Here is a 24643-nt window from a genome sequence, read left to right as displayed (position 1 = left end):
AATCAGCAAAGGGCAATTGTGGGCTAAAGCATATTATCCAGGATCCTAATATCTGGACATCTATTCAAAGGCAAGGCCAAACAAGTGCTCAACTGCAGATTATTTGACTCCAATTTTATAACTGTGGTTCCAGCACCCATTTTTATTTTTTAATCAAACATGGCGTCCACAGAGCAGAATATCATTGTGGAATTGCAGCAGGTAAACTGCTCATCACTCCTGGCAATGTACATTTTCAAAGAGCCCAGGCAATGGAAGAAGGCTATATCGTCAAATGATTCATCCGTCGCAATGTTCTCTACAGACAGAAGACTACATGTTTACTGTCAACTTAAAGAACTCTTGTTTTCAAAAGGTGAATGGTTCTGTAGTGGTGGTTTTTGCATTTTCTTGGCATAGTTCAATCATTCTCTTTGAAGGTAAGGTCAATGCTAATATCTGCTTAATAGTACGGAGTCAACATCCTCAACTTATGTTGCAGCATTTTTTTTTTCCTGTAAGGAGTGTCTTCCAGGATGCTAATGCCCCACTTCACAGAACACTTGTGGTCTCCTGATGGCTTGAAGTGCATGGCAATAATGGTATCCGTTTGTCAACACCACCTCCGTTGCCAGATCTGAACCTAATTGAGCATTTATGGGATATTCTGAAGCACCCTCTAAGACAGTGTTTTACACCACCATTAACTAGGTGTCATTTTAGTGACTTTCTTGTGGAAGAATGGTGCTACATTTCTCCTGCACAATTGACTCCATAACATGGCACATATAGGCCATAGTCACCATGCATGGTGGGCCAGCTGCCTATTAAGTTTTTATTTGTGTTTCATCTTTTCTTTGTATCCTCTGTGTATATTAAAAAATAAGCCAATATGAAAAAGCCATGTGTGGAAAAAGTAAATACACCCCACCCGTCAGTATCTCATAGAACCACCTTTATCAGCAATAATGTGAAATCATTGTTTTCAGTAAGTCTCTTACCACAGCATCTCAATGGGGTTGAGATTTGATTCAACCCCACCCCCCGACTTCTTTTATAAAAGCCATAGTTGTTCAGTCTTTTCCTGCTGGTAATCTGACTTTCTGGTTCTTCCTCACTATAAATTTTGTGATTTCTCAGAACATCATAGTCTGATTTGTGGGTGAATTTGATGGGATGGCCACTACTGGCAAAATTGGAAACGGTCTTCAATGATTTCCTTGTTTGATTATTTTTCACTGTAGAGTGATTGACTTCAAATTATTTATGAATGGCCTTTTTAAACTCCTTTTAGTTTCTAAACAGGGGCAGACGCAGTCATAGCTACACTTATGAAAATAACTTGTGAATAAACATGGTTGTTATGGTTTTAAATTTAAGACGTCGCAAGGACATTCGAAAGTATTCTAGCTTCTAGTATTATAGTATGTTTGCATTGGATCTCATATTTCAGACTGTGTATTATATCTCAACTTAAATTTACTGATTTATAATTATAGATTGAGGTTCATTTTTAGTTATCCACAGTGATTACGGCACATCCCTTCCTTGTTGTCCGGGTTACTGTAGTGATGATGATTTATTGTGGCCGGGGCCAATTTTTTGTCTCGCAAGTGTGAGGTGGCCATCTTTAAATGTGCTCCGATGCTGGGAGAGTTAATTCCTGGAGCTGGAGGGGTTAATTCACCGGCGCTGCGTGTGTAAAATAGATATTTAAAAATGTATGTATTTTAAATGTGCCCTGCGATGCTGGAAGAGTAATACTGGTGCCGCAGCATTTAGTGGGTTAACCTCCCAGTGCTGTGAAGAATTCATCTTTTAAATGTAATGAATGCGTTATGTAATAGGGTTATGTCCTGGTGCAGGGCGTGTTAAATTGTGTTAAAATCCAAGTTTAGAATATATATTACATCCTGATGCCAAACACTGGATGTAATATCTCAGACATTGTGGTGCCAGCTAGGCCCAAGGGGCTGGGTTTCCCCCTGCCAAAGTGTCAGAAACAGTAGATAAAAAGCTGTATTTTGTATTTTAACTGTAGTACACCATATCTGATCTTCTGGAATATCACTAGTACCTTCAAGTAGTTGAGCAATAAACATCACTACTTGAAGATTCTGCTTGATGCCTCTTGCCTACTGTATACTGTGACAAACAGATAAAAGATTATACTCTAATCTGTTCTCTGGCTGTCCTGTTTGGAATCCAGCATCTGTCACCGCTCTGCCCGCTACCCAGCAGTCCTGATCCATAATAAACTGTTGGAAGGTACTAGCCAGCCCACAGCAAAGAGGTCCTGCAGCAGCTACACCAGCTACCCAGAAGTAAGCGGTTCCAGGTGCCTGTGAAAGAACCTGGTGGTGGTAGCCGAATACTTCTACAACTGTCGCACAGTTGGCATTTGCAAGTCAGCGAGTGTCTGGGAGAGGTGACACCAGTAGGGAATGGTCAGTAACAGTCAGTTACTGACGTTGAGGATGCAACCCAGATAAACCGTATAACAGCCCTTTCCTTTCCCTAGAGGCAGGGTGTTAAAGTAAGCCCATCCGGTCAGAATGGTTGACTCCTTGTATGGAGCTGCGTATCCATCACGACACTTTGCTATTTTCGCCCATTTTTTGCAGAGCCCGTTGCGTTGCAGATTACATTTAAATATAGCGATGAGTTATTGAAATTGATTTCAAAGTCAAAACGCGTTGGGGATTGAGCTGGATTTGAAGGACTCCAGAAGATAGTATGCGGAAACTGGTAGAGGGGAGTTGCACTGAACTTTTGTAACAGTAATTTTTATACTGCACCACCTATAGTCCATGTCCCATATAATAGAATGTATTAAACAAGATGTATTTAATTGTGAAAACCTGCTTATATTTTTATCATTATGTGGAGTTGAACATGTTGGGTTGAGTGTATTCACAATGGGATTTTTTGTGTCCTGTGATTGGAATGGAGCACTGCCACAAAGTAGATATTTCTGATGTATTAAAAATGTTCTCACATTTATCTACTCTCATAAACAATGTGTAAATGCTTATTTGATAATACATATATAAGCTTTGTCCCCTTGTGTATGCAATTTTGCGTGTTCTACATTGTAATTTGGTTGTCCCCACCTTTTTATATTTTCATATATTTTGTTTAAATGTTTAGGGAATAACTGCAGTTTGCTGTGAACTCATGGTTTAAGTGGGCATAAAGATGAGTATAAGCAGTGATGAGGTTAACTTCCTGGTGTACCGATACTTGCAAGAATCGGGTGAGTAATTTATGGCATACAATATTTTGATGTTACTTTTCACCTTCTCAAGACAGTTTTGAGTTTTACATTTGAAGGTTTACTGTTATTACTGTAATCTTTAATATATGCTGCCTGGCACTACTGTCTTGTGAATGAAGACAATGTTTGGTTTCACATATATTGTCACATCTATCCAGTTGTTTCCACTGCATCACGCTAATGTTAATGATGGTAATAGAAATCCCTGACTGAGGTGTAGTTTTGCCGTTTTCATTTTTCATAATTTAAATGTAAAAAAAGCCTTTTTATGCTTTCCTTTTTTCTGTAATTGGCTATGTCATGTAAAGTATTTTTTAATTAAGTTATGAAAATTAGCTTGTAGTACTTTCCACATTTTTTTTTTTATTTTACAATCTTTCTTCTTATCCTGGAAAGCGCACGTACCATTGTAGAATAAATGTAAGGAGCATATAAACGTGTTCAGAGGTGAGAGCCTCAATTTATATTGTAATCTTGCTAATTACCTGACAAACAACAAGCCTAAGAGGCTAACTTAATAACTGTTCTAAAGCCAAAAAAAGTTTAAGTTGTAAGAAAATAAAACCTAATATTGTAATTTAACAAAAATGGACATTTAGTAAGTAGTCTTATTTAATTGATATAAATGAGGTACGTATATGCAATTAATGTTAAACCAACTCTGAGAATACCATTTTACTTGTTATATTTTTGCCCACTGGATGGTGGGAGGTGGGTTTGAACAAATTCCCATGTAAAATATTGCATCGATTTGCAATCCTACTGACTATAGAAGACCTGTTTTGAGAGTCTGTGTTGCATAGTTGTTCGAGTAGCCAATCAACTAACACAAAAATAGCAGTAGTTAATGTTTATATGTAGATCTTGTATGACCTAGTCATTAAGCACTAATACATCTGTAATGTTACTTTATTGACATTTAAGTTTTTCCATTTGTCTACAGCTGTTGAAGTGATTGGATTAATTGGCAAATGTGTTTTATTTAGTAAACTTGAAATGTGAAAATCTATATCTGCAGGGAGCTGTTTGAATGTTTTTTGATTTCATTTTGCTTTCTTTAGGCTTTTCCCATTCAGCATTCACTTTTGGTATAGAGAGCCATATCAGCCAATCTAATATTAACGGTGCCCTGGTGCCACCTGCAGCTTTAATTTCCATAATTCAGAAAGGATTGCAGTATGTGGAAGCGGAAGTTAGCATTAATGAGGTATGTGGTTTGTTTTTCCTTTTTTTTTTTTTGTTTTTTTTCCCGGCTTCCAGTAATGGAATTAGGTGTTAGAGCTGTGACCATTAACACAGTTTGTAAACTGTGTGCTTTAATGATCGCGGATATAAAACACACCTATATTAGCCATACTGATTTATCCTCTTGATTCTACAAGACAGAAACTGCATTAATAGGCCATTATATATTGTAAGTTCCATTATTATTGATGGCTCTTATTGTTACTTAATCACCACAAAATCCTGCTGTACTGTGCAGTGGGGGAATAGAGTATGGTACATACAATATAGAGGTCCAATTGGCAAAATGCATAAATTCAATAACACCAAAATAATATGGATTAGACTTAATAGGCAAAGTACAGGATCAAATGTAATACAGAACATGTAAGAAACATAATACATTGATGCACATGTGGATTGGAGCAGATAGGAGTGCATTATTTGTGAATTTACAGTCTAATTGAATGGGTTGAGGCTGAGACAAAGGGGAGCATGTAGCAAGTATGTGGGCTGAGCCAGCGAGAGTGTAATTGGGTACGATACTAGTAAGCTTTGATGAATGAGAGAGGTTGGGTACCCAACCTACAGAAATTTTTTCCTAATGTGATATCGTTAACCATTTTACCAACAATGGGGGGAGAAAAGTGCTGATCAGCATGCCGATTCATATGTACAAACTTAAACGTGTTTTACGAGAGTAACCTTCCGATCTATGCTCTTCATCTGTCATAACCCTTGGCTGAAAAGATTGTGAATCTGTAAACTCCCTAAAGATCTATGAACACTGTCAGTCAGGAGTGCATGCACATTACAGAATTGGAAAAATATTGTTCCATCGTTAAGCACGACTTTTAGTCCGGTTTAAAAATCAAATCAAACAATACGATGTGCTTTTCGGATGGTAATCGTTCATCTTTGTAGTGTACACCTTAACGCGACATCGAGGTGAACAGTCGTTTGTCTTGTGATTGACAAAGATAATCGGCTGAAAAATGTGTAGTGCGTACCCAGCCTTGGTGTGTTTTTAAGGAGTGTTTAAAATTTTGGAGTGTTATAGAGAGTCTGATTGGACAGTGAAGTGCATTCATTCAGTGATGTGTGGCTTCAAAGAAGACAGAGGTGTTTGTGGGATTTGGTTGTCGGGGGGGAGGGCTGTCAAGATGTTGTGGCCCACATATTCTGTCGGGAGGAAATATGGAGTGAAATAAGTTCAGCTTTGTGAAGGTGAGGCATATGAATTGGATTCTGCAGAGAATAGTGAAACCAGTGTAGGGTTTGGAAGAATGAAGAGGTGGATGGGGAGCGCCCGGATTGATAAAATGCTGTTGCTCCGGTGATAATAAAAGCGGTGTATGCTTCCTATTGATACACCAGATGTTCTGCAGATACCTGTGGAATCATTCTATGGGGAGACGTATGTTCATCCATGCTGCTACTACTGCTCTGATCATTATTCTGTGAATTTCATCCCTGCAATCTGTGTTTAAGTATGTTCATCCATGCTGCTACTACTGCTCTGATCATTATTCTGTGAATTTCATCCCTGCAATCTGTGTTTAAGTATGTTATAGGAAACTGTTATCTGTTTAAACTTAGGTTGGCACAGTCTTTTATTGCTGCCTAATTTATGATAGGTATCTGGCCTCTATCCTTTCCCACAAATGTTTTCTTTTCCTTTGATTAGCTGACCAATTAGCACATCTGTAGTGTATTCCTAAATTAGACTGACTACATCTTAGCTTCATTCTATGGGGAGACGTATGTGGGGTTAGACGTGTGTGATTTCTACACTAAGTGGGATTTTCTCACAAAGTGGACGAAAATGCACAGTTAGACAACACAGTTGGCCAAACATTGGACTACATTTGACTTGATTTTATTCCCAGCAATAAGCAACATCTGCCACAGCCTATTTCAGCACTACTTGTCTATTTATATGGAAGACTGCAAAGAGGTAATTCTTAAAATACCCTTGCTTTTTGCTTTTACCCCTTTTATCACAATGTTTCACAAATTGCTTTTCTTAGTCTCATTTCATGGCATGATCTTTAGGACTGTGTCATCTTTCACCCCTCCACCAACACACAAATTTGTTCATATTGCACCTGCATTACTCCACTCACCTCTATTTAACACCCATGAACTGTTATCCTATTTATTATCTCTAACAAGTACAGCCTCCACCTGTCGCCAGAAAATAAAAGGCCACACATCTTACAATCCCCTTGCCTATCTTTCGCTCACTCTGCTTCTATTAGCTGGTGATATATCACCTAATCCAGGTCCCCCACACTCCTCACACACACATACATCAGAACACTACCGTTCTATAGCAAACCTCAAACACATCACCTGTCTCCCCTCTCTTCCCAAGTCCTTTAAATGTGCCCTTTGGAATGCACGCTCTGTTTGTAACAAACTTACCTCCGTTCATGATCTCTTCCTCTCAAAAAACCTCAACCTTCTGGCAATAACAGAAACATGGCTTATGCAATCAGACACTGCCTCACCTGCAGCACTTTCACATGGTGGCCTCCATCTCACCCACACCTCCAGACCTGAAGGCAGACAAGGAGGTGGGGTTGGACTACTTCTCTCCCCACAGTGCACATACACAGTTCTACCAAATGTCCCATCACTCACGTTCACATCTTTTGAAGTACATGCTATTCGCATTTTTAATCCATTCTCCCTACGTGTTGCGGTGATCTATCGTCCCCCTGGAGCACACCAACAATTTATTGAGGATTTCTCTGCATGGCTCCCTCACTTCTTATCTTCAGACATCCCCACCATCATCATGGGTGACTTCAACATCCCCATTGATAACCCACCTTCCAAAGCTGCTTCCAAACTACTCTCTCTAACATCCTCACTTGACCTCTCCCAGTGGATTGAATCATCTACTCATAAGGATGGCCACTGCCTTGATCTTGTTTTCTCTAGACTATGCTCAGTTTCTAATTTTATTAATACACCCTTCCCCCTCTCGGATCATCACCTTATCAGCTACACTCTCACCCCCACTGCTCTAACCTCTCTACTGTCTGACTCAACCAAGCCTCCTCATACTCGTAGAAATCTTAATTCTATTAATCTTCAACAATTTTCCACCTCTCTCCAACACCTTCTCTCCCCTATCTCTACATTCTCATCCCCTGAGATGGCAGTACCTCATTTTCACCTAACCTTAGCAACGGCCCTTGATCAAGTGGCTCCAGCGACACTTCATACTACACGTCGACTTCGATGTCAACCGTGGCACACCAAAGCAACACGAAATCTTCAAAAACTGTCCCGTAAAGCAGAACGTCACTGGCGTAAATCTCGAAGCTCTAATGACTTCTTCACATATACTTCTGTCTACCACTCCTATCGAAATGCTCTGGACACTGCAAAACAAACATACTTTCAATCTCTTATCTATGCTCAGGCTTCTAACCCCAAACGCCTTTTCAATACATTTAATCATCTTCTCAATCCTCCCACCCCGAACCCTCCATCTACTATCAGTGCTCAGGATCTTGCTTCCTACTTCAAGGACAAGATTGACAAGATCAGACTAGAAATGGTATCCTCTTCCTCAACAAGCCATCAGCTCATTTCCTTCCCACTACCCTCTGACACCCTTTCTTCATTTGACCCCACAAATGAAGAGGAAATTTCTACGCTCTTCTTATCTTCCTACTCTACCTCCTGTCCTCTTGATCCTATTCCCTCGCAAATTGGTAGATCCCTGTCTTCTGTGCTCATTTCACCTCTAACTCAAATCTGTAATCTCTCACTCTCTACTGGCATCTTTCCATCACTATACAAGCATGCAGTGATTACTCCTATTCTAAAAAAACAAAACTCCGACCCAAACTCTCTCAAATTACCGTCCCATCTCTCAGCTCCCTTGCCCCTCCAAGCTTCTAGAGAGACTTGCCTACACTCGCCTCACACGCTTTCTTTCCGCAAACAACCTGTTGGATCCTCTTCAGTCTGGCTTTCGTTCTCAACACTCCACAGAGACTGCGCTGACCAAGGTTGTTAATGATCTGATCACTGCTAAGACTGAACGCCATTACTCTCTCCTAATTCTCCTTGATCTCTCGGCTGCATTTGACACCGTTGACCACTCTCTTCTCATACAAACACTGCAATCCCTAGGTCTTCAAGACACAGTTCTATCCTGGTTCTCATCTTACCTCTCTAATCGCTCTTTCACTGTTAATTTCTCTGGAGCCACCTCTGCTCCGCTTCCCCTATCAGTTGGAGTACCACAAGGCTCGGTGCTAGGTCCTCTGCTGTTCTCTATCTATACCGCTTCTCTTGGAAATCTAATAAGTTCCTTTGGCTTTCAGTATCATCTCTATGCGGATGATACCCAAATCTATCTATCCTCTCCTGATATCTCGACATCTGTGTTGTCCCGTGTAACTGACTGTCTTTCTGCCATTTCATCTTGGATGGCCTCTCGTCAACTCAAACTTAATCTTTCTAAAACAGAGTTAATAATATTCCCACCCGCCAACAAGAGCATACCTGACATTTCTATCTCTGTTGATAACATGACCATAAATCCCACCCCACAAGCTCGCTGCCTAGGTGTAATCCTTGATTCACGCCTATCCTTTGTTCCCCACATTGACTCTATATCTAAATCATGTTACATACATCTAAAGAACATTTCCAGAATCCGCACATATCTCACACAAGACACTGCTAAAACCTTAATTCATGCACTAATCATCTCCCGCATTGACTATTGCAATTCCCTCCTTACTGGTCTTCCCAAAAACAGACTCAAACCCCTAAAATCTATTTTACATGCTTCGGCAAGACTGATTTTCCTTGCAAATAGCTATTCCTCTGTTGAATCACTCTGTATGTCTCTACACTGGCTGCCTGTCTTCTACCGAATCCAATATAAAATACTTTTACTAACCTACAAGGCCATCAACAAAGCTGCACCAACATACATCTCCTCTCTTGTCTCAAAATATCTCCCAACTCGGCAACTCCGTTCTGCAAAAGATCTGCGTCTCTCATCCACCCTCATTACATCCTCCCATTCCCGGTTACAGGACTTTTTTCGGGCTGCACCCACTCTATGGAACTCTCTCCCTCGCACAATAAGACTCTCCTCTGTTCTACAAACTTTCAAGCGTTCTCTGAAAACCTACCTATTCAGACAAGCTTATAATATTCCTCAACCACCATCTTAACCTCACTACCTTTAGCCTGTTACACAATTTCACACAAGACAACTACCCCCGGAATAACATTGTTGTGTGACAGGATCATTTAGCTTATGAGTCACCCTACCTTTGCAGTCTGGCTGGGCCAAGATGCAAAATGTATACTTAACCTCATGTGTCAATCTCCCATTGTCCCATAGATTGTAAGCTTGCGAGCAGGGCCTTCTCACCTCTTTGTCTGTTTTACCCAGTTTGTTTATTAGTTTATTACGTTTGTCCCCAATTGTAAAGCGCTACGGAATATGTTGGCGCTATATAAATAAATGATGATGATGATGATGATGCTATAAATGTCCCTAAATACATTGGTGTCCCAAATTTTTTCACTGTCTAGGTAAAAGAAAATGCAAGCAGTAAATGGCGTAGGCTGCCTTTCCAAAAACTAAAAACGCACGTTACAGGGTCTGTTCCATTGTGATCATACTACTCTATTTTTGTATATGTATCCAACTCTTAAGTGGGCATTGATTACTAAATTAAAAAAGCAATCATGTAGTAGCCATACATCAACACTTGTTTTAGTATTGTGCAGATTCCAGCAGGGAAAAATGTATAGAAATTAAATTTTGTAAATGGCTTCAATGTAAAACAAGTTTTACATGATAATAATGTGTTTGCACTTCATGTAGGAAGTTTCTTTTATCTGAAATAGGTAATTGTATATCTGTCCTTTTGCAGATAGTGACTAATTCTTATTTCTTTAATTCCTCAGGACGGTACACTTTTTGATGGGAGACCAATTGAATCTCTCTCCCTGATTGATGCAGTAATGCCTGATGTGGTGCAAACAAGGCAGCAGGCATACAGAGACAAACTTGCACAACAACAAGCTGCGGCTGCAGCCGCGGCCGCAGCAGCTGCAGCCGTCGCAACGGCAAACAACCAACAGCCGTCAACAAAGAATGGTGAAAGTGCAGCGAATGGGGAGGAGAATGGAGGTCATGCACTGGCAAGTAGGTGTATTCAGAGAAGGAAATGGCTTTTACAAATGTGGCCTGAAGCATAAACTGCAGTTCATTGCACTTATTTGTATTGTAATATAAGCAGTATGTTAAGTTATTTTGCTACAATGTATAAACCTGGTGAATTGTAGCAATTTTTATTTATAAAGTGAAGTTTTCAGCTGCAATAAATAGCATTTAATAACAGATGGGTGGACAGTCTCTTTTTGAAATATTTCATTTTGCGGGGTTGTAGAACTGTGAAAAATGGATTTCTAATATGGAAAACTAATATAAAATTATAATTAAATGTATCTGGAGTGTGGCAACCCTATATAAACATAATTATTATGAATTTTACCCACTGTGAGCGGAAGACCCTTGCTGACCAATATGAGAAGTCATGCTTTGTCCCCAGTAGATCCACTTTTTTTTTTTTTTTTTTTAATTTCTTCTAACAGATTAATGATGTACTTCCTGATGTAGTTGTGACCATGTCGATTGCTATTGATTTATAAAGTAAACCTTGTCATATATTCTAATTTAAATAATTATGGAAGGTGAAATTTAGATTTAATCTTTGTCCAAACAAAATTTGATGTTAGCCAGTCTTGTAAAAAAAAAACACAAATGTTGAATCTGAAATCTGCCAGTATTACTGTGATAGAGTATTGTCGGTGTGTTGCAGAAGTGGGAGCATAAATGCACACTTTATTTTTTTCAATAATTAAAATCCATACTTGTGTTGTAGAAAGATTCAGGACACAACTGATTTTAAGGTATTCATTTTATCTATATAATAGATTTTGGTAATATAAAAGCATAATTTCTCCTTATGGAATAAAGTTCAAGCCAAGAATATACATAACTCTCCAAAGTGGCATGTGTGACAGGCTCCTTTTTGCGTTAGCGTTTTCATGTTTCAGACACTGATAGGTCGTTTGTTTTATGTGACTAGAAATTCTGAAAATTACCGCTCGGTAATATGCAAGTATTGACATTGGCCGTTTGCTGATTCTATCTACTATGCTTATAACTATACTGTTAATGTCACTGTTAACATCTGGAGCCTAGATCAACATTGATACACATTTGGCATATATTTTACTTTGATATTTAGTAAACTGTCCATCCCTAAAACAGACATAATCTAAGCTTTATCTGAAATACTGTATATTCTGATTTTTACTAGTAGCTGTTTAAATATAATGTGTGGCTGTTGTAGAGTGGGACCTATGCCAATTTGCTTAGCGTAAAATACAGAATTTTGCACTGTGCATACCCATAAAGGAATGCATGCATACACCTGATGCTTGCGCATACATATGACTGGAGAGGTGGGACATGAATGGGAAGCAGTGGTGTAACATAGGCAGCGTGCAGTAAGGGTAAAAGCTGATGCAAACTTGCTCAGGTGTGCATATATTCGCCGGTTAGTCGCCATATAACCTGTCTCATATGCTGCCGATGCAGATTGCAATTCTTATGACCGGAAATACACCATTTTTGCATGCACCTGTTTTTGAGCGGAAATGTACTAATTTACAACCAATTTTGCATCGGATCCCTGGAGTTCAAGTTTTTATGGGACTTTAATAAAACAGTGATTTTCAGATTAAATCTTATTTGCAAGAAAAAGTGTGCATGACCACAGTAGAGCATTTTTTACTTTGGGGTTTCTGTTTTTTTTAATATGGGCAGTATTTTCAAACATTAACTAATCCTAAAGCTGAGCCCACTTAAGATCTGAAAGTTCTCCCTCAATTGCCTGACATCCAGTTATCCAATAGGGTTACACACTGGTTTTCTAATTGGCAAATCAGTTCATTGATTAGCCTAATAGATGGCTCATTGGATCCCAATAGTGTGTTCAGCCAATGACCATAGCAGTAAGTTAGTTCAGTCAATTTTAATTTTTGGTGGAGCTACTATGGTTTAATTCTGCCAAATTGTCTAACGTAATAGCTTTACTCTTATGCCTTTTGTTCTCTGATACCAACTACCTTTTGTACTCTAGTTGTCGGCCCTGAAATTCCTTTTCGCCCTATATGGAATAATACACTGTTAGTGCGTAGCCTATTTGGGGACGCAAGTAAATGCTAAAGAGGCCATCCTCTCTAAGTAAATTCATAAGTTTAATTCATGATAAATATAGTGCCATGCTTGTCCACTCTCTTGGGAGAGCAGGCTATTCTCCTGCATCATGTCTGCTTCATAGAGAATTGGCTATCATGTTGGTCTCCATGACATGATTTGTTACAAATTGCTGCACCACCCCTCCCACTCACAAACTGCAGTTGGTCACTTGACCTAAATGTGTGGCCATACTGTTGCTCATATTTCAGACCAAGGGGTATATTTACTAAACTGCGGGTTTATAAAAAAAAAAATGGTTGCTTATTATGACCAACCAGATTCTAGCTGTCATTTTAGAACATTCTACGAAATGACAGCTAGAATGTGGGTGCTATAGGCAACATCTCTACTTTTTCAAACCCACCGTTTAGTAAATATACCCCCAAGCGGTAGGATCAGTGTGGGGTGTATCTAAACTCTTTATCCCTTACCTGAGTAATGACTACAGAGGCTCTTGGGCTTGTAGGAGTTAAGATTATGTGGGGGTTAACTAATGAAATGTGTTGTCATCAGAAGGGGTAAATTATTTGACATGATGCATACATGTAGATATATTTTCCCTGGAACTAGTTTTATATATTTTTTGTTTTGTCGACAGCTAACTAGTCATTGGAAATATTCCTTGAGTGCTGTCAGAATAGTGTTTACAAGCAAAGAAGCTGAATGAGGGGTGAAAATGTAATCATTGCTAAACAAGATGTGAGTGTGACCCCTGCTGGCTGGAGTGTGTAGATGTATGTTTGTATATATGTGTGACTATATAATATGTATGTGTGTATAAGTATATATGTGTAATAATAAAAACAAAGAGCGCTGTGAAGCTGCTTAAATCGCCAAGAACACATTTTTCCTTCAGAACAAATAGCTGGATGCAAAAAGATATACAATATAACACTTAATCAATTAAGTGTGTGTGTGTGTATATATATATATATATATATATATATATATATATATATATATATATATATATATATATTGTATATATATATTATGTATATGTGTGTGTGTGTATATAAAATTAAAAAAATTATATTTTGTGTGTGTGTATATATCTCAAGCTGAAGACATTAAAGGCACATTAACCTTGTTGTTAAAACATTTATGTGAGCACAAAGAAATTTGTTAGCTTTCCCACTGAGTGGGAAGCACATCCTAAAGATGCAGACGTCTGGAATTTATCCATCAGCTGTAGCCTGATATAGATGTTTGGCATTCACAGCAGAAAGGAATGCAAAAGGTGAATGATGTGAAAGTGAGAAGTTTTTTTTCCCTCTTGCACATTGAGTGGAAAGTGGCTTTTGGCATGGTATGTAATTGTAGCCAATACTTCTCTGTTGTGCATTTTTATATTAGGAGATGCTAATTATGGCTTAGTATGGAGTGCAGGGAGGGTACAACAAAAAGTCTAGGTCTAAATTTCTGTAGTGTGTACCCAGCTTTACCAACTTTTTATGCCGAGCAATTTTACATGCGACCGATGGTCCGATCGCTCGGTCCATGGACTGCATACACACTAGCCTTGTTTAGGACGATAAAGGGAAGAGCGGATGTCCCTTTAGCGACTTTTTACAGCCATGTTGTCGTGAGCAATGACTGTAATTTCATACTCACTGTTGTGGATTGGTCGGAAGTTTATACACACTACACAGCGGAAACGAGATTGGAACGAAAATATTAAACGGTACGACCAACCAAGTGAGGTGACAATCGTCCATTTGGGCAGACTTTCGACCATCGTGTCACTGTACACACTGACCCGACTTTTGAACGAGCGGTCGTATGTCGGCTGTTTGAGCCGGTTATTGGACGAAAACAGTGTAGTGTGTACCCAGCTTAAGAGAGTCTTCCTTTTTATATCTCAGAAGTAGATGTATACCAAGCCTTGTGCATAGATAACACCAGTTTAATTTGTGTAAGGCTTTCTCAACATGTCAATGTTGGATTGCAGACACCCTCTATAGAATTCTCCCAGTATGACCACAACAAAAGCTGGTATTAGTCCTGATGGCATGCATCTCTGGACATTGAAATCAGTTTTGCCGACTAAGAGATTAGTCATTGTTTTTGTCAGCTTTATCTTAGACATTTTATTAAGGTTTTGTTTAGCTGTTTGAAGGTGGTGTAGGAGCTGTTGTCTGAGAAGTCGCCTATGCTTTTTCCAGGGTGGACTCTGTTATAGAGGTCCTGTCCCTGTTTTATTCTCTGAATGTATTGAGAGTGTGGTTTAATAAATTTGAAGTCCCCAGCAAGTATCCATTGCACCTCAGCACGTTTAACAGTAACTGATAACAGGGAGTTCTAATATATCCTCTGACCTGTGGAAAATGCACAAATGTTAACAATAAAGACAATAGTGTTGATCTTTTAGCAAAGTAATTTGAGGTAGCCACCTTCTTAAAGTGCATTTCCTACATGTATATAATGTTAGTGTTAACATGCTATTAGTTACGAAAGACCATACTCCTCTTGGAAGGAAGATTAAAGCATTTAATGTTAAGATCTAATGGTGATCAACCACACTAGTAAAACCACATGCAGCTCTGACCTGTCGAGACATGGACTCCATTAGGACTCTGAAGGAGTCGTGTAGTATCTGGCACCAAGAAATAGCAGCAGATCCTTTAATTCCTGTAAGAGGTGAGGTGGAGCCTCCATGGCACGGACTTGTCTTTCCAGCACATCCCATAAATGCACGATCAGATTGAGATTTGGGGAACTGGTGCCAAGTCAACACCTTGAACTCTGTCATATTCCTCAAACCATTCCTGAAATTTTTTTGCAGGGTGTATTCTGCTGAAAGACTCCACTATCAACAGGTAGTACCGTTGCCATGAAGTTGTGTACTTGTTCTGCAACAATAGGTAGTACATGTCAAAGTAACATCCACATGAGTACCAGACCCAAGGCTCCCCAGCAGAGTCTTGGCCAGAGCATCACACTACCTGGGGAAGAGATGGCACAAGGGTGCACAATAGGAAGAAGACAAGCCGGTGGAGGCAAACAAGACACATGCGCCCGGCTGGCCTCATGATGTAGATAATAACTAGCCACTGTATACTGGGAACACCTCACAGGACCTGCTATTTTGGAGATGCTCTGACCCAGTGATCTAGCCATCACAACTTGGCCCTTGACAAAGTTGCCGAGATCCTTGTGCTTGCCCATTATTCCTACTTCCAGCACATCGACTTCAAGAACTGACTGTTCACTTGCTGCCTAATATATCACACCCCATTGTTGTTCATTGCTATTCACTTCACTTGTCAGTGGTTTCAATGATGTGGCTGATGTATCTCAACTGTCACAAAGCTATTAAACTTTGAATGCAGTATTTTTCTGACAGAATAAATGGGAGGGGTTTGTAACCAAACAAAAAGCGTTGTTTGGAAGATACATTGTACTCTGTATATAGTTTAATTCCTGCATGGTTTTACAACTTATGAACCGCAATCTTCATTGATGACAAAAGAGTGTAGGCTAGCCTAGGTAGCCATGGCAAAGCCCAATGGCAAGGGAAAGTAGACTGTAGTATAAAAAGTCAAACTACAAATAGGAAAGTCAACAATTATCTCTGAAGCTGCTCATTCATGTTCCTAAACTTCACAGTAAACATCATAAAGATACTGGTGTGCTTCAAAAATTAATAAATTAAACCAGCACACGAACTAAAAACATAGTAGGCAAATGAATAGTTAATAATGTAAACCACTCCTCATAATTGTTGTCCAGGGATGATCCTGTTTGAACTCATAGTAGGAATCCCATTGTGAGGACGTTTCCTTTGGCACTAAATAGGCTGTGAACCAGCATCCTCTTTTGAAGGTCTGAGTTCAAAGTCATTGCTACTTTATGCTTGCACCCATGCAGCAAAGAGCCATCTTAGAAAGAGACAGCTTGCGTTTTTCCATATTAATAGACAAGCAATTTAAATGGAAAGACCAGCAGCTTTGCCCTGATTAGTAAACTGCTCCATATCTCTGCAGTGTTGCAGGATAGCCAGAGCTAGGCCAGCAAAGACTTGGCTGGTGACATTGTCTATTTTAATGAATTCATGCTCATTTAGGATTGGTACTTTTGTGTGGTCACCATAATGGCACAAAATCACATTCCTCAGGTTCTTTTGCATGACATGCAGCAGATGTAAGGTGAAATGCACTATATCCATCAGAAAGCATATATCTGACATGTATGGTAGGAGCCTTTGAAAAAAAGCATACAAGAAAATCCTGCAAGTTGCTGATGTATTCTGGAACGTTCCAGATCTGTTATATAGGGCCGCTATGTACATTTGATTATAAACATGGTCCAGCTCCGTGATCCTCTGTTTCTGATATTTGATATGAGCGAGCTATTTAGTCATGACTGATTTCAAGTATACCCACAAGATCAGCTAGAAATGCATTGTTGGAAAAAGTCATCCAGACTAGCATCTAAATCTGTTCTAGTTTAGTTGGAGCTTGAGCCAACTCCTGGAGCCACAAGACGACCTGCCGCCATTTTGAAGGGTCTTTCTGCACCTTACCAGCATTTGTTACTGGATCCATATATCCTGCTGTCATGCATCGGCTACATTTTTGAGTCTCAAAAAATGCTTGGCTTTAATAGCTAATTTTTGGAACTGCTCTCAGTCCTGGTATGACAGGAATAATGCGATTTCACTTTCTACAAAATACCGAATTTAAAAACACTATTCTCGTTGCTGAGCCATTATGTACTTTAGACTGATAGAACAGTGTACACATTATCATTTTAAGTGTTTTATCAATTAATAAACTTTTACCCAGTTTGTAAGGTCTGAATCATGAATTTCTCATATTTTCTTTCTGTATAGTGTTTTTTTGTTTGTCATTTACTGTTTACATAAAACAATTTTTGTTCAAAAACATGCATAATAGTCAGAAAACGCAACTAAACATTTTTAAATTATTCTTATATGGATATTGGCATTCTGGTCTCAGCGCAGCTCTTTACAAATAAACCCCCCCTCCCCTCTCAAATTTACAACTGAAAGATTGCATTTTTCACAACCATATGAATATGCAACTGTTGCACACATATGTAACATTTTTAGCTATGATAGTTTTTCACATTGTCACTGCCACAAGTGACTTTTATACATTCTGAGGTAGCCACAATGTAGAAAAAAAGTTGTTCATGTATTGATCCATAACCTGCTGATCACTCCTTGAGGAAACATGGGCAATATCCGTCAGTGATCGCACATCACCATGAAGTGAGCGGAAGTCGCTGGTCATATCGCTGCTGGTTTTGAGTTCACTGACCCAGTACTGCATTTATGTTCATGTTCCACCTACCTTAACTTTTGAGTGAAAGGACAATTTTTTGACCAAAAAATGCAGAAGCATAGTGTGGTACATAGGCTCGCTGGTACCGTTTTTGATTTCCATAGAATGTCTGCTCTTAAGAAAATATATGGTCTTGGCGTGTGTGTGTGTGTGTGTGTGTGTGTGTGTGTGTGTGAAGGGAAATAGAGTACGGGAGGAATACGTTTTGGAGTATATAACATTTTTTTTTTTTTTTTTTTGATGTATTGCAAAAAGTAAAACTTGTCCCTACCACCTGAGTTGTAAAAAGACCAATTTACATAGTTAATCAGCAAAATGAAAAATACCTTTAGTTGCTAGTTATTTAAAGTGTAATGTAGGACCTCCTTGTAGATTTCAGACTTTATTATTGCATTAATTTTTAATGCCCTGTAAGCTCTCAAGTGAAATGTTTCCATCATTGGCTGGGCTGTGTTTGTTGGCTGATCTATTTGATTTACCCTTAGGATTTTTTTTTGATTTTTTTTTTTTTTTTTTTTTAAATACTCAAACTGGTCATCTGTTTCAGTGTCACATTTAGTATCAGCCCATTGGTCTGATATCACATTGTGTGGACCCAAAACAATCCTGGTACATAATTATCTGATCAAAATTGATATCTGAAATGTCTGAAGATGACTTCTATCAAGTCAGTCATCCTACTACCTCCTAATTATCAGGTCCCATTGAAACCAAGAGATTCAGCTGCTTAGCAGAGAACCTGTTCAATTTAGCCACCTGCTTGTGTGCCCACATTGGACTCCAATAATTTCATGCTTCAGATATGTGCTGACTCGAATCATGTGTGCCCCAAATGTATATTAATTTGTTTAAAAAGAAATACAGTTGTTCACTTTGGTCTGAAAAAAATAAATAAAAGACAAATTGGTTGTGTAGCGTAAACATGGGGAAATAAGCAACATGCCTTACATGGTTTATAGTATATATATCATATATTCAATCACGTAAATGGAACCTTTACACATGGTTTTAAAAGATGCCATCATATATTGTAGGTAAAATGTACATTTTAGGTTTATCTATTGAATTATAGATCAAGTTGCAGTAAGGTTGCTTTGGCATATCTAGTTCCTTTTGAGAAGTGTTATTTTTTTTTTTTTGTTTGTTTTTTATCTTAATATAAATAAATCACTGGAGCCCCTTACCCCTACCTTTTGTGAAGTGAAATTTTGACCACCTATGAGATGGAAAGCCTATTCGGTCCTGCAGACCCCTGCTGCCTCAGTGATCCTGGGCATGGAGTGCTGAACTGCTGTGCTCTTCACCACTATTGCCCAAACATGGGGGAGTTTTTATTTTCTACTGGGACACACTACACCCCATTCCTAATCGGTGGATAGCAAAAATCTTTGCTGCTGCCTTTAATCCATGTCCTACAGACAAAGGGTGCGGAGTCCCTTACCTTATGTTGAAATTCCAGACTAAATTACCTATGGGAAAATCTAACCATCTAATCTGCAGCACTCTGCATTCCCAGGCAGTATCACTATAGGTTTAACAGTGAGTCCTGTCCCACATACAGTTTGTGGACCGCATTTATCACCTACCTATACTGGCATAATGGGGTAACAAGTTCCCTCTTCTGACTTCAGCCATTTCAGTCTGTCCTGGACATTTTTGAGAACGGTCTGAAGCCCTGCAGTCTCTATTACTAAGCTAGGGAAGATGACCGGCATGGGCCCGTAGACAAATAAGCGGTACTTTGGCACTATGCCATACAGTAAGTTTTGCAAAATGGGTAAATGAGGCAATTGGCAAGACCTAATATAATATGACAAGTAACAAATATGACCTGGTAGTAAGGGAGGGACTTGGCACTGAGGTAGAGGAAGAGAGAGTAGCCTATCAATGTAGGCAGAATAGAAGCAAGAATATTGTGCATGGGATTTGAGCAACATAAACAACATCTTGAGTGTGGTTGTTAGGGCATGTGTAAAAGAGGGGAGGGGGATGTGGACATGAGGATGGAGGGCTTTGCTCGTGAGGGCTTGCTTACAATCTAATGGGGGTGTTGAAATTGAGGGTGACGGGAAAGGTTTTTAAGGGATGTGGGAGTGATTAGGTGGTGGTTAATTAGGCATTAGTGAGTAGGTGGGTTTTATAAAGAATGTTTGAAGCTTTTCAGGCTGTGAGTGCTATCTGTTAGTATGGGGGAAGTGTTCCAGATGTATTGAGCAGCACAGAAGAAGTCTTGGAGGTGGGAGTGAAATGTGGTTACAGGGGTCAATGGCAGGTCAGGGGTGGATAGGTAACATATAGGGAGATGAGGTTGGACATGTAGGAAGGGGAGGCTTGGGCAAGGGCTCTGTATGTCAGTGTGTGGAGTTGAATTGGATTGTATTGGGGACAGGGAGCCAGTATAGGGATTTGCAGAGAGGGGAGGCAGAAGTGGAGAGGAGAGATTTGAAGATCAGTCTTGTCACAGCATTAAGGATAGATTGAAGAGGAGACAGACGGACTGCCAGTCAGGAGGAGGTTACAATAATCAAGATGAGAGATGATGAAAGAGTGAATGAGGCATGGTGGCATTAAGGGGGATGAATGGTGCGATCCTGGCAATGTTGCGAAGATGGAAGCAACAGGATTAAGCGAGTGATTGTATGTGGGGGGTGAAGGAGACTGAGGAGTCTAGGATGACACCCAGGCAGTAGTCTTTCGGGATTGGAGATTGGTCTTTTCAAAAGAGAGGGGTGGGGGTGGGCAATAAGTTCAGTTTTGGTCATTTTGAGTTTGATAAAATGTTGAAGTTCAAGAGGAAGTGGCAGAGAGTCGACTGGGCAATAGATAGTTGGCGGAGTGGGAGAGGTCAGGTGATTAACGGTACATTTTGGTGTCTGGTGTAAATGTGATATTTAAGACCAAAGGAGCTGATGGGTATGCAATAAAGGACAGTGTCATGTAGGTCAGGGGAGTGCTTTTATTTAGGACGTGCTGTACACAGGTGGCGAAACTATTGATTCAACTAGGTTTGCGGCCAATTCTGGTCAATCGCTTCCTAAAGGAAGAGGCCCTTCTGTTCCTTGGGCAGCAAACAGTGTTAGAGCCAATCCTTTGGACAACACATCCCAAATGAAGAACTTAATTTTCTCCCATGTGGAAGTGGTTCTCCTGACTACCAGTTAGGACCCAGGTACTTGGAAGTTGTAGGGGCTGTGACCTACTCTTCTGCAGCTCCTAGCAATGCACTGTGTCCAACCCCTGTTTTAGTTGAGGATATCGGATATAGTTTTTAGAGCTTCCTCCATTATAGCTTCTTCCTTGCATCGGTTTCCAGAGCACAGCAATTCTTATCCAATTGACCGTTCAAGTGCTGCTGTGGTTGTTTGCCATGTCCTGAATCTTCATAGGGGTAGTTTGTTTTTTGTGCCATTTCCTCCTCCTGCCCATGCTGTATAATTCCTTCAGGCTCATGGCTCTAAATTCTTTTTGTGGGAGACATTCAAGTGTCTGTCTGGGTGCTGATTCTTACCATGAGAGAAGGGGAGTTTCTAATATTCTTGGGTATCGAGGATGCCTACCTTTTGGGAAGACTACCTACTTTTTTCTGGTTTCCATTGCGGGGGAATTTCTTGCAGTTTCAAGCACTCCCTTGTGATAAGTCATTAAATCAATGGTGGTTCTTCAAATTCATAGCCTCTTTGGTTGTTCCACAAGGTCATGGGGTTATCATTCACTATATGTATGATCGACTGAAGACCTGATTCATGGACCTCCGTCTTCATCTCCCACTAAATAGTTACTGTAGTATCTGCTTCCTTGGTGTTGATGGGTCTCCCTTTCAATAAAGTTCTTAAGAGAATGTTTGTTTCTCAGGTTGACCTTCTCTCTTCAGGAGCTAATGTGTCCACTTCTGGCCAACTAGCGTACCATCTGGTACTGCATGTCAGTAGTTGATATGTTGATCTTGATCCTGGAAGCGGTGTCATACATGCAAGTAGAATATCTCAAAATCCTATTTTATATCAGAGTAGTTGTCAGACTCAAGTGAGGTATGGTTCTCTCCCAATCTTCTCAGTTATGGTAATGCGTTTGGTCACTACTGACGTCAGTCTCCTACTATTAAGGGCAGATTTCCTAGGGTCCTTCTTACTGATCTGTATCCTGAAACTCATGGCTTCCTCTCTGTCCCCCCTGAGAATGAGTGTGAAAAAATCATGATTTTATTTTAAATATTTATTTTTTGGGGGGGAGGGATTTTTTTTTTATTTTTTTTTTTTTTTAAATGATCAACTAAACAAACCAAGTAAAAACAATAGTAAAAAGTTATTTTAAAATATTGTATCTTTAATATATTCAATTTAAATGAGTTGACAGTGTCACCAATCATGGCATGGCACAGCAAACTACACACATCACAACACAAATTGCAAAAGAAAAGAAACGGCAATGATGTTAAAAGTTACAATAGTTGGCCTGATTTGTAAATCTGAATGAGCCTACATTAGGTTTATTGAACATCTTAAAAACTGACAAAGCTGCAAAACTTGTCTTTCTAAGTACTTTTTTTTTTTTTTTTAGTAGAGCAGGTAATCAAAGGTCTATGATCCATTTTGCACAGTATGGCAATTACCATTAAAAGCATGTTTAAAACCCTGGATTTTTTTAATGGTGGTTTAAATCAATGATTTTTTAAAAAAAAAAAATCATGTGATTTTAAATTTTGATTAAAATCAAGTTGATTTAAAGTGGCACGCCCTGCTGAGAAGATGAATATTTCTGCTCAACAACTGGGCAGGTAGGGTCCAGACACCAATAAAGAGAGCATAACAGAGCATACCTTTTTAATGCAAGATTATATATATATATATATATATATATATATATATATATATATATATATATATATATATATATATATATATATATATATATATGTGTGTGTATGTTTCTCAGTGCTATTCGGTAGCTATATTGCCACCTGAAGGGTACATAGATTATCAGTCAATTATATACACAGGACATGTCTGCAAAAAGGCATCTGAATAAATATCCCACAGTTGGGTTCCTTCTGTGTGCTTGACAGGTCAAGACACTAATTTCACCACAGAATCGTGCTGACATAATTACCCATATCCAGGCCACATCCTCATAGCTCCTATTTAACTCTTCAATGTGGCGGTCAGATGTTTGTGTCCCTGCAGCAATTGCACAGTTCCCTGCTTGATGTCAGTAGCAATATAATAACCAGCAAATCTGATGTGGCAACATTATTCCATAGACTCTGTCTGAAGCAAAACATACATGTTTCTCCGCTTTCACCATGTGTTTTCCTCAAAGTTGTGATAAGTTTTTATTCTTCACTGTTAGATTCAGCAAATGGCAATTGTGCATTAAAATGTGCAGAACTATTCAGAAGTTTGTACACTGCAGAGCTTGTATTTAAGTTGTTTTCATTTAGAGGTTCAGGGAAATAAAGTGTGCCGAAATGTCTGCATGCATGTGTATATGTGGGTACGATTCTATCTGTTAGGTTCTGAAGCACCTGGATTAGCGGCTTACTAATGTAATTGGCAAATAATCTAGGAGAGAGTCCTAGATGTAAGCAAAGTAGTTGTTTGTAAATGGTTTATGATTTGGAAAATCTCTTGCTGGTCATTGCTCTAAGGTTCCTTTTCCTATTGTAGATAACCACACCGACATGATGGAAGTTGATGGAGATGTAGAGATTCCATCTAGCAAGGCTGTGGTATTACGGGGCCACGAGTCCGAAGTGTTCATTTGTGCCTGGAACCCAGTTAGTGATCTTCTGGCCTCAGGGTAAGGATTTTCTTTGTTTCTTGTCTGACATAATCATTTTAGCAGTAGAACTTTATAAATATTTACTGTTTTTTTTTTTTTTTTTTAATACTTTGTTTTTGTAGGGAAAACCTAATTAATGAATAGAGTAAGGCATTCTGCTGTTAGGATCAATGTTTGGGGAAGAGGCTTATAAACTGTAGTCCAAAAGACAACCCTTTTTAATAAAGCAGAAATGGATCAATGGTGTTAAAGACCACTTCTTCAGGAGTGTTAGAGGGGCAGTAATGTTACATGTAATTCTTGTCTACGACCCCAACAAATTCAATTCTGTAAAGGCCAAGCAGTACTAGAACTCCCCATAGTGAAGTAGTTTTAAAAAAGAAAAAAAATATATTAAAAACATAAGTTGAGGAGAAAAAAAGGGCAAGTGTGGTTTTTTAAATAGATCAATTGGACTTGTTTAAATGTATGCTTCTCCTTTATAGCTACTTTTAATGTTAAGTACTGATTTCTAAACAAAAGGCTACCAACAGTATTCAGCATTGTGTAGTGCAACATAATTAAAAACAATTGTTTTCTGAACAAGATGGTATATGTTGAAATGGGGGGAAACTGAAAGGTAAACAAAGGATTAATTTCTTTCACTAAAGGTGTTTATAACTAGCAAAAAAAAAAAATAAACTGCCCTACCCCACACCAAATAAAAATAAAACAAGGCATACAGGGAATAAGAATTAGGGCAGATTGGATGTT

General features: G+C 39.1%; 1 protein-coding gene across 1 annotated transcript in view; it reads left to right on the top strand.

Annotated features, from left to right (window-relative positions):
* The window catches only part of TBL1XR1 (TBL1X/Y related 1), a 53419-nt gene that overhangs the window by 497 nt on the left and 28279 nt on the right, over nucleotides 1–24643 (top strand). The window contains exons 2-5 of the mRNA XM_075202156.1: nucleotides 3130–3235; nucleotides 4318–4463; nucleotides 10439–10679; nucleotides 23776–23908. Coding sequence (XP_075058257.1) covers nucleotides 3178–3235; nucleotides 4318–4463; nucleotides 10439–10679; nucleotides 23776–23908 — 578 coding nt within the window. The 5' untranslated portion in view covers nucleotides 3130–3177. The remainder of the gene's footprint in view (nucleotides 1–3129; nucleotides 3236–4317; nucleotides 4464–10438; nucleotides 10680–23775; nucleotides 23909–24643) is intronic.

This window comes from Mixophyes fleayi, chromosome 3 (genome assembly GCF_038048845.1).
Source record: "Mixophyes fleayi isolate aMixFle1 chromosome 3, aMixFle1.hap1, whole genome shotgun sequence".
Classification (NCBI taxonomy): domain Eukaryota; kingdom Metazoa; phylum Chordata; class Amphibia; order Anura; family Limnodynastidae; genus Mixophyes; species Mixophyes fleayi.
This window is presented reverse-complemented; position numbering and strand designations above follow the sequence as displayed.